The 16751-nt window shown below is 39.4% G+C and overlaps 1 protein-coding gene across 7 annotated transcripts in view; it reads left to right on the top strand.

The window, feature by feature from the left end:
- The first annotated feature begins 585 nt into the window (after nt 1-585).
- The window catches only part of PHC3 (polyhomeotic homolog 3), an 81397-nt gene continuing 65231 nt past the window's right edge, over nt 586-16751 (top strand). For 6 of the 7 annotated variants that reach the window (XR_011074288.1, XR_011074287.1, XR_011074286.1 and 3 more), the window contains exons 1-4: nt 586-614; nt 3159-3324; nt 7123-7278; nt 8407-8484. Coding sequence is in view for 4 of the 7 variants with exons in the window: in XM_068546235.1 (XP_068402336.1) it covers nt 601-614; nt 3159-3324; nt 7123-7278; nt 8407-8484 (414 nt within the window). In the remaining 3 variants the exon portion in view is untranslated. Of the gene's footprint in view, nt 615-1240; nt 1299-3158; nt 3325-7122; nt 7279-8406; nt 8485-16751 lie in introns of those variants that run through there. The other variant, XM_068546233.1, reaches the window with a different exon arrangement.

Raw genomic sequence — 16751 nt, 5'->3', positions numbered from 1 at the left:
CAATCTCCACTAACCACTCAGTAAATTCATGTCAAACACATGAATGATACTCATAGGGTAACCATGATGATTCCTTAACCGTCCACCTTATGGGGATCCAAAACACTATCTTTGAGCCCAAGAGAGGAATTGCTGATTCCATCCCCAAACTGCCATGCGCCCCAGGTAACAAACCCTGCAGCTACCATGGCATTTCCTTTCACCCTGACACCTCAGCATCCAATCCTCGTGGTATTCTCTTCCATCTCACTCTTTGCAGTTCACATAGGCTTTGATATATTTTAGATGTTTTTAAACATTTTAACAGTCTAATCAGAACTTTTCATATCTTGGTTACAAACCCCCTCCCCAAGAGGAAGAAGACCCTAGGCAAGAGAAAGCGAGCGCGGGGGGAGGTGAGATACTGGTATCTAAATTGGAAAACTGATCACCTTCCACAGCAAGCAAGGCTTGAACTGGGAGGGGGGGATTGGAAGACGAGGACCCCACGTGACCTCGGGGGCCCGAGGCTAGCCGACCCCGCCCCCTCTCTCGCCGCCGCCGCCGCCGTCGCCGCCGGGGGGCGCATGCGCAACCCATGGTAGTGATGGAGGAGAGAAGATGGCGGAAGCGGAGTGAGTTACTTGCTGGTGACTAATGTCGTAACCGGGGGGAGAGTGGGGGGCAGCGACACGTCCCCTTGAGCTCAGGGCTCTTTCGCGGGCAGTGCGGGGAAAGGGGGACGTGAGAGTTTTCTTATCGTGGAGGAGCCCGCTTGGCCCTTGTGGGGAGACGGAGGAGAACTGTTAAGGGTCCAGTTACCTCCAGGCGGGAGCGCCCCTTCCGCCGTCTGGCCCTGGATCTGCGGGGCCCTGTGCGCAGGGTCGTCCCTCGGACCCCGACCGTAGGAATCTTCCGGAAGATGAGCCCGAGTGGGCCCCTCAGGCGCTGTCATCCCTGCAAGTGGGCCCCGCGGGCAGCCTTGTGACGGCTGCCGCGCCGGGGGCCCGCGGAGGCTGGGTAGGGCTGGGCGGGCACTGCCAGGCCTCCTTCGCGCTCGCCTCCTTCCCCCCACCGCCCCCGCCCGGCGCCACCCCACTGCTTCTCAGTGGGAGAACGCGAGACGTGGGGCTGCTCACCGCCCTCCCCCGGGAGGCTGGGAGGAGGTGTCGCAGCGCCGGCCTTGCAGCGGCGGGGGCTGTTGCGAGTCTCACGAGGCTGAAAACACTCTGCAAGGAAAGATCTTCCTTTCCTTAGGGTCTCTGGCTGCAGTGTTGATGCCGCCCTAGAGGGCCACATTCTTGTGTGGCGGTGTGATGGTATGCTCAGTTAGCGACTCAAACTTAGTGTTTCCTGGGTAGGCCGCTGGTGCAGCAGAACTGCCGTTTGTATTTTGCAGGCAAAACTGTGCGTAGACGGCGGAGTTACCAAAATTGTTCTTTTGTGCCAGGTCTCCAAATGCAGTTCAGTGGTTTGGCCGGTTCTACCCACCGATGTTTAGACGTGTGCCTCGCATTTGGATTCTCTGTGACCATATTTAGTTAGTTACTGAACTGCTTACCGTAGGGTTTGAGGTTGGGCACATGTCTGAGCAGAATAGCACTGTAAAAGGACCAGAATTTAAGCTGGCTTTTTGCATTTCTTTGGTACGTGGTTCAGAAGTGCTATGACAGGTAGTAATTTGGTAAAAAGTTTATGTACCGCTATATCTGTATGCTGTTGAACAGTTACCATATGATGCTGTGATTTGATGATTGGAAGGCAGTTTGCAAAACTACAAACCGCCTTCCCCCCCCCCCAAAAGAAACCCCAGCGAAGCATAAAGATGTGTCATTTACTAATCAAAATAATTAGTAAGAGTCAGCTCCACCCCCCCACTTTTTTCCTTTCACTTTTCCTTTTATTAAATCGGGATTTTTTTAACCATTTGATTCCTGAAAGAGCACAAATACTATTTACATACATGATATAAAGAACAAAGAAAATTTGTACATAAAAGGACACCATATGGGAATAGTGCGTGCATACACAGTTAGTGCCAAATTCCTTTGTCTTTTCGTGAAGTAGAAAGTGTTCTTGTTACATTCTTGTCAATGCTGCTCCTATGAGGTGGGTCAGGTTTTGTCTCTCAGAAGAAAAGACAGATAAGAAAAGCAGATAAAGCCAGTAGTATATTCTCAAGTGTGCTTTTCACCATTGTGGTGCATTTCTGACCCTTCAAAAAAATACTGTAGTTCTCGTTTCTAACAATATTAAGCCCCTCAGAATTGACTTAATATGTTGTTTGAATTTGTTAAAATACAGATTCCGTATTTAGTGGAATTTTGTACCACAGCAGTGAAATGAGTTTGTAATATTAGAGGGAAAAGAATCAGTGTGGTACAAAACTGCACTTTACTGTCCGTACATGAGGAAAGTGACATAATTATGCTGTTTTCAAAATTTGGAGCTATTATTTGTGAAAAAGAGATTTTTGTAAGGAAGTGGGGAAATTGTTTTCAGCTGCTTCTCTTTACCCAGTCAGAGTAATCTGCTTATGAGTAGTACTCAGTTATTACATGTAGTGAGGACAATGTTGTAGAATAATTAGAGGGAAAGCAGTGTGAGTTAATAAATTATTTTTAAAATTATTTTCTAAGAGAGCTTATTTTTAAATAAAGTATATATGGTAACCAAAAACTAAGCTAATTGACTAAACTAAGCTAAACTACTAAACTAAGCTAACACAAGTCCGTAGGCATCCTATTTTAATGTCTAGATGAGAATGACTTTAATTTGTAATTAGTATGGTCAAAAGAATATAAAGAAATATTTTAATACTCTGATATTGCTTCAGTTTTAATTTTCCTGGGTAGTTAAGTATTCCGTCATCACCTGTTTTGGTTTCAAAACACTCATCTTCCTTCAACAATAAAAAGGTAAACTTTAGGCCAGGCTTTATCTGAGTTACATATCCTGAGTCATTTGAATTCAAGTTTAGTAGGTATGAACTGTTAAATATGCTATATATTTGTGAAGTACTTTTCCCTGGCACGTGTTTATGGTGACTGTGCTCTCTGTATTTAGTGAGGGCCTTCTTAGAAATTTAGACTGTTGCTGATTATTTCTTGGAATAATTATTCTTTAAACGCCATAAGATAACGCTTTTGCCAATATAAATCCTTTGTGTTATCTGCTAGGTTTAAGGACCACAGTACAGCTATGGATAGTGAACCAAACCCTGGAACATCTTCGGTATCGACAACAGCCAGTAGCACTACCACGACCACCATCACCACTTCCTCCTCTCGAATGCAGCAACCACAGATCTCTGTCTATAGTGGCTCAGACCGACATGCTGTACAGGTATTTCAGTTACCATGATGCGTAGGCTAAGACTGAGGATGCCATTAGTTTTTGCTTAAGCCAGATGAATCTATTGTTTCACGTCCTCAAATGAGTTACATGACACCCTCTAAATGAGTACAGTTAGAATTGTTCACGTTTGGAACAACCAACAGAGTTATTTAATAATCATTCTATTGAGAAGGCCTACATTTATCAGCGTGTAGCTTATAAAACAATATGTTGGGAAAATTATAATTGGAAGGTCTCTAGGTACTGCTACAACGTTGAGCAACTCAACCAAGAGCCCCAACATGAAGAATGGCTCTAGGTTTTTCTGGTTATTTTACATTTGAACCCAAAATATGGACTTAGGATCTATTCAGATCTATTCAGCTCTGTAGATATGTTAAGAGGTTCATTTTAAACCCAAGTGGCCTAAGAACCCTAAACAGGAGGATCCATTCAAGAGCTCTAAGGGGCAGAGGAGGAAGGGAATATTTAATTAGGAAAAGTCTTAGGCTCTTCACTTAGTTGGGAAAATAAAGTTTACCTGGTTAACCTTTATAGTAATGGAGGTTGAGGCGATATGGTATAGCATGAAAAGGGCATGGGCATTGCAATCTGATGTGCTCTTTGAATTCCATTTTCTTTATCATTAGTAGATACGTAGCCTTGGGTGAGAGGCATAATCTCCTTGAGCCTCAGGAAACTGAAAAATGAGGATGAGACCACCTGCTTAGTTAGTTATGAGGATTAAAGGAAGCATCTAGAATTGTTTGGGGCACATTATATATACTCAGTAAACAATAATAGCTAATATATATTGAACATTTGCTATGTGCCAAGCATTTGATAAATTCTTTACATGGATTTTCTCCATTTAACAGATGGGAAAACTGATGTTGTAAATTGGCTAAATAACTTTCCTAAACTCACATAACTAGTTGGTACTCTAGCTTTAGAGTTGTGCCCTTGGGACTTCGCTGGTGTCCAGTGGGTAAGACCCCGTGCTCCCAATGCAGGGGGCCCAGGTTCGACCTTTGGTCAGGGAACTAGATCCCACATGCATGCTGCGACTAAGAGGTCCGCATGCCGCAGGGAAGATCCTGCATGCCACGGCTAAGACCCAGCGCAACCAAAAAAAAAAAAAAAAAAAAGACTGATGTTGAATTGTGCCCTTAACCATTCCATGAGTTCTTATTTTTTCCATTATACCTGTTTTCTCTCTCAAATCTGCATAATTGCACTCCACCCTGAAAAAAACTTACCTGTTTATGATGTAGTCATTCATCTCCCTGATACATTTTTCTAGAGTGGAGATCCCAGTATACTGGCTATTTAGCTGTTCTGTGGCTTAGGATTCTGAAGTTACTGTGGAGTAGAATCAGAATTGTTGGAGACCCAGTCAGTTCAGTAAAAATTCAAACTGGAATGGAGAGTGTGTTTTTAATGTTTTTCACCTTTCTCTGAGGCAAGGGATATAGGGAAGAGTATCTAGAGCTTGAGCATACAGATGATGTGACATTTTAAATGCCATTTTGTTCTCTAGCTTTACCTAAGCTGGATGTGTTAATAAAAAAAGTGTTATTGAAGATGTGTAGATATATCTCACAAATAGCACTAACTCTAATTCTTACGAGATCATAGAATTGCTTCTCTTAAAATGTAATCAAATCAATATTTATTGAACTACCTAAGTAGTTCTTTAATACCTTTCAGCTTTCTTTTTCAGTCCTGAGAATCCTCTTCCCCCTCCTTGCTCCTTTAGAGGAACAAAATAAGAACATTGTGCTGTATCTTTAGCTTGCATTTAAAGAGTCTCTCTCCCATGAGTATAGTATTGAATCGTAATGAAAGACTGTGCTGACGATAGAAAAAAATTACTATACTCTGACAGAAATATGTGCCAAATAGGTTATTCATTTTTTATTTCAGTTTGATTTTAGAATTTTGTTATGGAATTAAAAGAACATATATAGATTTACCTGACGAAAAAGACATATTGTTGTGATTCTAAATCACAATGCAGATCTACAGTCCCCTGCAACTAGTTGTCAAAAGCCTACATTGGTTTTGTGACAGGAGTCTGCAGTAGGTATAGCAGTCTTTTGTTGGGGAATTGAGATATGAACACATGAAGGTAAAAAACACAAGGAAATATGCTTTCTTGGAATTTGGATAAAGAGATTCATAGCTTTGTGGTAAAGGTGTCCTGACTCAGAAGCTCAAGCTGTAGGATTATGGCTCTACTACTCCCTTAGCTCTTTGAAAACTCTGGTTTGATGCTGAGATTTCGGGTGCTGTTTCAGAGTCATCATGGGCATGATGTGACTTTAGGATGTGTTTGCAGAGTACTGGTATAGTCTGACTTACCATTTCGACAGATAAAGGATTTTCCTCCTATTAGAATACTTGCTTTTCTACATTTATCGATTTATGAAGTTCAGGTTCATAGTTTTCATTTTACTTATAAATAGTCACAGTCATTAACACTTTTTCAGGAATTTTTTTTTTAGTAAGAACAGTTTTATTCTGTTTTGAAACAGTTGAATCTGACATTTAAAAAACATTTAAAAAAGTGATTATTTAGTAATTTTCTTAAAATATAGCTTTATAATTTTAAGTGGTTATTAATATAATGAAGCTAAGTATTTTCAGACATTTAAAGAAAAATACAAATGAGAAGGTACAAGTCACTTCTAATCTAGCTACCCGTCAGTAGTCTTTTAATGTTTTCCTGAATATTCTTTAAAATATTTTAATATAAATGGTATCTTACTCTATACACTATTTAGTAACCTGCTTTTTCACCTAATGATATATTTGGGAATTTTTTTGTTAATAGATATATCTGCTCTGTTCAATAGCTACTAGCTGCATGTGGCTATTTTATATTTAAATTATAATTAACATTCAGTAAAATTAAAAACTTAGTTCCTTAGTTGCACTAGCCACCTTGTAAGTGCTCAGTAGATACTTGTGGCTCGTGGCTGCTGTATTGGATGGCACTGATCTACATTGATATTCGTAATGCTTGCAGGGTATACATATCCTCTCTACGCAAGCTGCAAGTTCTACCAAGTTTTATCCAAAATGGTTATACCAATTTACATTCTTACTAACAGTGTATGAGAGTATCTGTTTCTCCAGTAGTAGTAGTATTCTTTTAAATCTTTATCCATTGGAAAGTTGGAAAATAGTGTCTTAATTTGTAAGTTTTGACTACTAGTGAGATTGAAGATCTTTTCAAATGCTTACTTAGCACTTTTTTCTTTTGTGAATTGCCTCTACTGGGTAACTTTAATTTGTACGGATTAGTGAATCCTAGTGACATGTAACTAGGAGAGAACTATGTTAATAAGTTTGATGACATTGAATATTAAAGTAGTGAAATTTTATTTTAGTTTATTAACATCTTTATTGGAGTATAATTGCTTCACAATGTTGTGTTAGTTGCTGCTGTGTAACAAAGTGAATCAGCTATACGTATACATATATCCCCATATCCCCTCCCTCTTACGTCTCCCTCCCACCCTCCCTATCCCACCGCTCTGGGTGGTCACAAAGCACCGAGCTGATCTCCCTGTGCTATGCGGCTGCTTCCCACTAGCTATCTGTTTTACATTTGGTAGTGTATATATGTCCATGCCACTCTCTCACTTTGTCCCAGCTTACTTCGTCCAGCTTACCCTTCCCCCTCCCCGTGTCCTCAAGTCCATTCTCTTAAAGTAGTGAAATTTTAAACTGCTGCTTTTTTAATACTTTATTTTATGGTTAAGTTTATGGTTTGACATTGGTTCAATTGACTTATCACAGGTAATTCAACAGGCATTGCACCGCCCTCCCAGCTCAGCTGCTCAGTATCTACAGCAAATGTATGCCGCCCAGCAACAGCACTTAATGCTGCACACAGCAGCTCTCCAGCAGCAGCACTTAAGCAGCTCCCAGCTTCAGAGCCTTGCTGCTGTTCAGGTGAGACGGAAATGAATTAAGAACTTATGAGGCCAAAGTTGACATGACCTGCAGATAATTCCTGAAAATAAATATGTTGGGTATTACTTTAGAGTTTTCAGGTGTCCTGTGATTATTTTTTCTTAAGGAAATATAATAGGCTGCCAAATTGAGGTTAGTTTAAAAACAAATGAATGTGTTTTATGTGTTACTCTATTGCTAACTTTTGTCCCTCTGCTTTTTATCTACATTGCAGAAATGCTATACTAATGTCATGGCTTCGTGTGTAAAATTTTAGGTACAGCAGTGAATAGTTAGGGTTACATGAATCTTACCTACATTTTAACAAAAAAGGTTTTTAAAATTACATAAGTAATTTACACTCATTAAAAAAAAAACAAACAGTATAAAATTGACCATAAGAGGTAAAGTATAGAGGTATTCCTTTTCCACATCCCCTGCTATTTTCCACTCTTCAGAGGTGGCCACTAACAGTTTAACATGTATCCCTCCAGGAATGTTCTGTATAAAAATATGTATGTGCACTTTTCTAAAATCCACTCATATGATTCCTGCTGCTAACAGGATGATTTTATGATTAAATGCTTATGTTTTTAAAAAGATCTTCATTATTATTGCACTGTTTATTTAAATAAAACTATATGTGAGATTTAATCTTAAATGTCCTCACCGGGGGAGAATCTCAGTTGACTGAACCTGAAAAAAGGTTTATTTCTGTTATAAACACATCCCCAGCTGTTACTTCTTCTCGGTAGTGTAATTTTAAATAACGTCGTGTACATGATACGAGTAAGGAAACTGAAACCCACTGGTACTTGATATAGCTCCAATTTCTTTTTCATAACATTGGAGTAGTGATTTCACTTCAAAGAAGACTGAGACCTGTAGAGTAAAACTGACAATGACTGTGGCTATTAAAATAAGATTAGCCTTTGGGTCTTCTGTTTTCACTGTTCAGTGTTTTTTTTTTTTTTTTAATCTGTTTGGCTAAAGCTTAATCCATGTTGACTGTAAAATAACTGTAAAATAGATGTTTTGACTTTTATTGTGGTTTTATGGTATCCTGGTACCAGAAAGTTTTTAACTTCAGGCTTTTATAGACATATTGTAAAGATTTTATTATTTTAGGCAAGTTTGTCCAGTGGAAGACCACCTACATCCCCCACAGGAAGTGTCACACAGCAGTCAAGTATGTCCCAGACATCTGTAAGTGCCTGAAATTTTTTCCTGGTTTTAAAATTTTAAATTATTGCTTTCCAGAAGTGAACTGTTAATATTTACAAAACTGTTACTGTTTATCTGTTGAATATTATTGAAATAACAAGTGTCTAGAAACAAGAATGGTACATTTCAAGAATTTGGAACTAATGTCAAACTTCTGAAAATCTGAGTCTTAAAAAAGTTTTTGTATTATTTCTTATGTATGTTTTCCCACTGACTGTGTTCACATCTTCTGTGATTCTGAATGATTGCAGTTTTCAGTGTGCATTGAAAGCATGAAATATATAATTCAGGGAATTAAGTCATCCTTTTACTGTGATATACTAAAGGATGTCATGTCCTTGGTAGACATCTAAATGTTTCTAGCTCTTTCTGTGCAATTCACGTTTTAGAAATTTTACTTTTCAGTATATGCTTACTTGAGTTATGTGGGTCAAATTTACAAGTATCCATTCAAGATAGTGTTATTTATTTTGAGGAAGGAGTAAAAGAAAGGTGATTTGTTATGTTGCACATATATACTGGGAAATTGTGCAGAGTATCCCAGTTAAAAGAAATTTACAGGTGTGGTAATACTTGTTTAACTTTTTATTTTGATATAATTTCAAATTGCAAGAAAAATAAAATAAATTTCTGTCTACCCTTTACTCAGATTCACCAGTTGTTAGCATTTTGGCTCATTGCTTTATCATGCATTCTTTCTATCTACATATATACAGTTACCTTTTTCTGAACCATTTGTGGGTAAGTTGAGACATGTTCCTTTACTCCTAAATAACTTTGATATGTACTTCCTAGGAACAAAGTCATTCTTTTATGAAGCCACATGAAGTGGATCGAATTCAGGAAATTTAGCATTGATGCAGTGACGTTCATATACAGATTTCATCAGTTGTCCCATATTTCTCAGCCTCATCACTATAGACATTATGGACCAGATAATTCTTGTAGGGGGCTATCCTGTGCGTTATAGGACATTAAGCAGCATGCCTAGCTTAGATACCAGTAGGCTATGCCCTCCTCCTTTCCCCAGTGTGACAGCCAAAAATGTCTGGAGGCACTGCCAGATGTTTCCTGAGGGGCCAAATTGCCCCTTGTTGAGAACCGTTGAGTTAACCTAATAACGTCCTCTTTTAGCTGTTTTTTCCTGATCCAGGATGGTAATACTTTGAAGCTGTGTAAAATTGACTCCAATGGAGTATAGTTTATAGATTGCTGAGGAATTGAAGATGAACTTGTGCTGTATTTCTTTAGCTAAGGTTGTGATCTTTACTAAGTACATGTATGATGAGCGTACAGTTATTTTTGGGCTATTGAGCTGATAGTTTTAATTAAAAAATTACATTTTAGCATGGAAGTATCCTGGAATGTGAATAAAATTAGTTAAGAAAGAAATTACTTAACGACTTGAAAATGTTAGACTGAAGAAAATGAAAAATTTAAGTAATGTAATTTAGCCCTAAGCATTAATGCTATAGTTTCGGATATTGATGTCAGATAATATCGTTAACTAATACGTTGGTAGTTATGGAAAGGACTGGTAAACTGGCTAAAAATATTATAGATAAATTCTTTATTCTATGAAGTATTGGAATGGCATTAGGGTATATATATGTAGAGATATGTGGTCTGAATTTTTTTCCCTTCACATTTTTAAAAGGTATCCTTTTAAACCATTTTTGTTTCATTATGATTTTATGTATGTGACTTTTACAATCACAGTTCCAGTGATTGTGCTTATTTTTTATGAAATTGCTAGTGCTACTTGTCATAAACCAGGTAGCCTTGTATGATGAAGAATGCCAGAACCTGTGACTGGCTGGTGGGGGAAAAGAAGTAGGGAGAATAGATGTCTAGAAAAAACAAGGGAATAATACATAGCATTTGTTTTGTTTTCTATCCCAGCTGAGCAGTAGATCAAGTGAGTGGGCTTGCAGTCCAAATTATGATACTCAAGGTAGCTTAGTAAATTTAGGTCAGTCTCCAAAAGAGGGGCAGAGCATGGTAGCAGAAATCTCTAGGTAGTGATAATAATGAGCCGTCAGGTGGCAGTCTGCTGGTTTTCAGAGTTCTGGTTATTTTGAAATAGCTTTCCGATAACAGTGAATGACATGAGGGAAGGGTCCAGCCTCCAGTAGATAAGAGGGCTACAAGGTAGGTTGCCAAGTCACCAGCCAGATAGGTTGGGGTTCAGAGTAGGAGTGGAATGCCAATGGGGAAATGGAATATTGTATTTTAAAAAACGAGGTAAAAAGTCCAATCATACACCTGGGGAAACTGTGTATGTGGAGGAGACCATTGTTAATTGAATGTATAGATAATTAGTGGTGCCAGCATCCTCTTCTTTACTGTCATGAGAACAGAAAGGCTAATTCTAGACTCTTACCAGTAGTGAGAGTGGTGGGGTTTTTTTGTTTCTGTTGTGTGTGTGCGTGTGTGTGTGTATGATTGATTGTCTCTAAAACTAGTTGGGACTGAGTCTTTAGGTTGATGTCTTTGTACTTCAATTTAGTGGGACTAAGATTTAGTTAAATTTGATTTGCTAAAATGAAATCTAAACCAGTTAAAGACTCTTATGCAAAAAAAAATCAACAAAGTTAAAAACCAGCAAAATGGTTGAAAATATATTTGCACCATATACGTCACCCAGCTTATATTTGTGAAATACCAAGGGCTCTGTTATATTAGTAAGATAAACAATGAGAATACACAAAAGACCTGCATTGGTAATTTTCAAAAGAAAGACTACTTTTGGCTTTTAAACACATGAAAATAAATTAACCATATTAGTAATAAAGAAATGTATGTAAAAACAGCAATAATGTTCTATTTTCACTTGTCAAATTAGAAAACAGGGAAAAACATTGAGACAGTAACAGTTGTTGGCAAGTATGGTACACTCATACACTATTGGTGGGAATGTATAATAATTGGTACAACTTTTCTGGCGGGTTATTTGACAGTGTGTATGAAAATTTAAACTATGCGTGCCTTTTCACATAGCACTCTAATTTTTAGTGATGTCATTGACTAAATATGAGAGATAATTATGACATAGATAATTATGCAAATATGCATGGTTTGTAATGGTGGAAAATTATAAACAATCCAAATGTTCACTAATTGAGGATTAGTTAAAAGATAGTTAATTCATACAGTGGAATACTATAGCTGCTTAAAAATGTTATGTGTGTGTATATAAAGAGACTGAGGTTTTCATTAGTTATTAGGTGAAAAAAGCAAGAATATATCATCTCGTTTAACTTATTTAATAGGTTATTCTGTTTTTCAGTTCTAAAATTGCCATTTGGTTTTTCTTTGTATCTTGTTTCTTTTGCTGAGAGTTTATCTTTTCATTTGTTTCAAGTGGGCTCATAATTGCTTGTTCAAAGCATTTTTATGACTACTGCTTTAAAATCTTTGTCAGTTAATTAAAATACTTCTTTCATCTTGGTGTTGGCGTCTATTTATGGATTGTCTTTTTCATTCAGCTTGAGGTCTTTCTGGTTCTTGGTACAATGAGTGACTTTTGATTGAAACCTGGACATATTGAGTATTATGTTATGAGACTGTGAATCTCATTTAAATTTTCTGTTTTGGCTGGCTTCTGAAAGAGAGCGTTTGCCACCTCCTTACTGCCATTTGGGGGTAGAAGTCCAGGTTCCCCATTTGGTTTCCATTGATACCTGAGGGATGCTCCTTGTGATTGCTGAGTGAGCATGAATTCTGGCTCACTAGGCCTCTACTGAGGTATCTCTGGCTAGGAGGGATAGGAATGCTGCGTTACTGCTCCCCACGTGGTCCCCACTGATACTACAGGGATGGGGTGGGTTGTTGTTCGTGGTCTTTTACTGCTTGGCTGGTATGAAAGTCTTGGCTCTCTACCTGGCCTTCTCTGACACTAACCTGTTGGAAGGATTTGTGGGATCGGGGTGCCTCATTACAGCCTGGCAAGGGTAGAAGCCTAGGTCTTTGCTGATGTGGATGGGGCCATAGTGTTTTCTGTGGCGTTTGGCTGGAGTAGAGCAATTATTGCCTAAAAGTTTTCTGTGTTGCTAGGCTGTCCCTTTTCTGATCCTTGGCTAGAAAGAGCAGCCCATTGGAGCTTTTTCTTTTGGTCTGTACCCATTGCTGTTTCTGGGTTACTGACTTGTTCACCTTTATGTTTGGGTTATATGCGATTTAAAAAGGAAACCCAGGGAGCTTGCAACCACATCATTCACTGGGCCCTGGAGTCTGCTTTTCTCCACCTTTTAGGATCCTCTTACGTTTATTTTATATGTAACATTCGGGATTTTTAGTTATACTTAGGGGGAGGAGTCGGGAAAAGCATGTCTATTCCACTTTCCTGGAAAGAGAATTCCTATCATTTAACTTATTTTTTAAAATTGATGTCTATATATCTGTCTGGTTATGTAGGAAGAAAATCTGTAATACACAACAAACTTAATCAGTGGTTATCTTTGAGGAAGTAGGTTGAAGAGCTTCATTTTGTCTAAATAAAACGTGAATATACTCTTGGTGTCTAAGATACTGACAGTACAGACAATATAGAGGAAAAGTGACATCCCATTTCTGTAGTCCCTTTTGCCCTGACAGAGTTTTATGTGAAGCTTTCCTATCTTATTACTGTACATTTCTATACATAAATGTAAATAGATAGGCCTATGGTTAATTTTATTTGTTTGTTTTAATGTAAGCGATCATTCTATATCTTTCTCTTCTAAGTCTTTGGGCATTTTCAGCTGGAAAGGATTATGTGGCTAGAAATTGCAGTCATAAGTCTATAAATGACTCAAGGGCTGTTTGTATCTCATTCCCTTTCCCTTTCTTTGTTGTTTTTTGACCCTAGAATCTACATTAATCCCAGATGTTTTGACTTTAATTCACTGTACTATTCTGTCAAGAAGGAAAAACCTTATTTTTGATAGCTTGCTTTCTGGCTCTGGTGCCAGACAAAATGAGCTTTCTTTCTTTTTTTTTTTTTTTTTTGGGGCCACGGCATGTGGGAACTTAGTTCCCCCACCAGGGATTGAACCCGTCCCCGCTGCTTGGGAGTGCAGAGTCTTAAACGCTGGACCACCAGGAAAGTCCCAGGATGAGCTTTTGAAGCCCAGTTAGTTTTATGACTTTATTCATTCATACATTCACTCATTTATTCAACAAATATTTATTGAGCATTTAAACACCGTTCTAGGTGCTGGGAATACAGCAACACAGCAGTTAAAATCTCTTGTCTTTATGGAGCTAGGGATAGATAGATAGTAGGTAGACTAGAATATAATATGTCAGATGGTGGTAAGTTCTATAGAGAAAAATAAAGCAAGGAAGGGGAATGGGATGAGGGAATTTGCTCTTTTAATTAGGGTGGTAAGGGAAAGCATTGCTAATAAAAATGGCATTTGAAGGAGGGTGAGGGAGGCAAACATGCCTAAGGAACAGAAAGGAGGGTAGTGTGGCTGGAGTGGAATGAGAGAGTGGGAGTATGTTTAGAGATGACTTTAGAGAGGTAATTGTAATCTAATCACGAGGAGATTATTAAACCCTTGGGTTTTACTCTGCATGAGTTGGGAAGCTACTGGAAAGCTGTTTTAGTAGGGATGTGAAATGATCTCACACAGGCTTTAACTTAGCTATAATGTTGAGAGTAAGTTCTAGGGGGCAGTGATAGAAGCAGGGAGACCAGTTAAGTGGTTCCTGTAATCCAAGAGAGAGATATTGGGGGCTTGGACCCTGATGGTGACAGTAGATGTGGTAAAAAGTGGTTAGCCAGATTCTGAATTTTTTTTTCTCCAATATTTTATTATAGAAATTTGGATGTTTGGGGACTTCCCTGGCGGTCCAGTGGTTAAGACTCTGCGCTCCCAATGCAGGGGGCATGGGTTCGATCGCTGGCTGGGAAACTAAGATTCCCACATGCCTCACGGTGTGGCCAAAAAAAAAAAAGAAATGAGGATGTTTTGAAAATAGACCTAACAGTATGTGCTGAGGGATTGAATAAAAGATACGAGGGAAGGTAGAGTCACCGATAACTGTAGTATTTTGGCCTGAACACCTGGAAGAATCTGCTAAAGCAGGTGTTGGAGAAGAAAATCAGGAGTTTGGTTTTCAACATGATGTATGTTAGACACCCACCTATAGATGTAGAGTAGACGTTGGATATATGAGTTTGGAGTTCATGTGGTAGGTCTGGTGATTAGTGATGTCTTGTGCACCTCATTGACAATTCAAGTCACAAAAGTACATGGTGACTTTACTACCAATTGTAGAATATTATGAGAGGAAGTTTGGTAGAAAGGAGGACATAAGGGACTTACCTGGCTTCTTGTCTTAGTTCTGTGACTGACTGGTGGTGTGACTTAGGGCAAGTCATTTATCCTCCTTACACCCCAGTTTTCTTTTATGTAAAATTAAGTTGTCTAATTAGATGGTTTTTAGTCTTTTCATCCATATGTCCCTGGGTCTAGATCAAGGAGAAGGTTCAATAGACGGTGCTATGCACTAAATTGCATCCCTCCCAAATTCATATGTTGAAGCCTTAAACCCGCACGTGACTGTATTAGAAACAGGGCCTTTAAGGAGGTGGTTAAGGTTAAAAGAGGTCCTAAGTGTGGAGCTCTGATCCAGTAGACCTGGTGGCTTTATCAGAGGAGAGACACCAGAGATCTCCCTCTGTCTGCTGAGAGGTGAGAAGGTGGCCATCTGCAAGCCAGCAGAGAGCTTGCACCAGAAACTGAATTGGCTGGCACCTTGGTCCTGGACTTCCTAGCCTCTAGAACTGTGGGAAATAAATTTCTGTTGTTTGAGCTACCCAGTCTGTGGCACCTTGTTATGGCAGCCTGAGCAGACTAAGATAGATAGGGCTCTGAGCCTTACCTTAAACTTTATTTATTTATTTAAAAAATTTTTTATTATTGGCTGCATTGGGTCTTCGTTGCTGCGCTTGGGCTTTCTCTAGTTGCGGCGAGCGGGGGCTACTCTTCGTTGCAGTGCTTGGGCTTCTCATTGCGGTGGCTTCTCTTGTTGTGGAGCACGGGCTCCAGGGCGCGCGGGCTTCAGTGGTTGTGGCGCACGGGCTTCAGTGGTTGTGGCGCACGGGCTTAGCTGCTCCGCGGCATGTGGGATCTTCCTGGACCAGGGATGGAACCCGTGTCCCCTGCATTGGCAGGTGGATTCTTAACCACTGTGCCACCAGGGAAGCCCCCTTACCTTAAACTTTAGACAGAACAGTTCTGTGATCTGTTTGAATCTGGGAGTTCTGAATAACACGGTGTGTGAAGAAAGGGTTCTATTAAAAAAAAATTTGAGAACCAGTGGTTTAGATGTTAATCTTAGATTCTGTCAGGGACTTAGCCTATCACATAGTAGGTGTGTAATAAATATTTGTTGAAAAATGAAGTTTAATTATAATCATCAACTAGAATATGTAATACATCGTATTAATTTTAATTCTTGGTTATCCTGGTACCGAAAGTGGTTTATCTTCAGTGCAAAGAATCATTTTAGGATATATTCTGATTGCCTGAAATTGCATTATAGAAGAGAGTCTAAGTCCTGACCTCAGTGATGAGATTCATTTGTTGTTAGTTACGAGCAGGCAGCCAGTTAATCAGGTTTACCTATTGTCCCACACTGTGCTAGTTGCCCTGGGGGTACACATGAGTCAAAGTCCCTTCCCTCAGAGACAGTAATAGACATTTGAAGAACTGTGCCTAGACATATCAAACAGTGACCAACATAACAGTGTATAATCAAGTGATAAATTCCATGGGAGTTAACAGAAAAGAGATCTTTGGGGATTGGAGTAGTTGAAGAAGGCTTTTTTTTTTTTTTTTTTTAAATAAATTTATTTATTTATTTTGGCTGTGTTGGGTCTTCGTTGCTGCGCGGCGGGCTTTCTCTAGTTGCGGTGAGCGGGGGCTACTCTTTGTTGCGGTGCGCGGGCTTCTCACTGCAGTGGCTTCTCTTGTTGCAGAGCAAGGGCTCTAGGCACACGGGCTTCAGTGGTTGTGGCACATGGGCTCCATAGTTGTGACTCATGGGCTCTAGAACGCAGGGTCAGTAGTTGTGGCGCACGGGCTTAGTTGCTCCGCGGCATGTGGGATCTTCCCGGACCAGGGATCGAACCCATGTCCCCTGCATTGGCAGGCAGATTCTTAACCACTGTGCCACCAGGGAAGTCCTGAAGAAGGCTTTTTTGTACGGGACTTAAACTGAGCTTTAAAAAATACGTGGCGTTTGCAGAGAAGAGG

Source organism: Eschrichtius robustus, chromosome 6, assembly GCF_028021215.1.
Source record: "Eschrichtius robustus isolate mEscRob2 chromosome 6, mEscRob2.pri, whole genome shotgun sequence".
NCBI classification, from domain to species: Eukaryota; Metazoa; Chordata; class Mammalia; order Artiodactyla; family Eschrichtiidae; genus Eschrichtius; species Eschrichtius robustus.
Note: the sequence above shows the minus strand (reverse complement) of the source record. Positions and strands in the feature narration are given on the sequence as shown.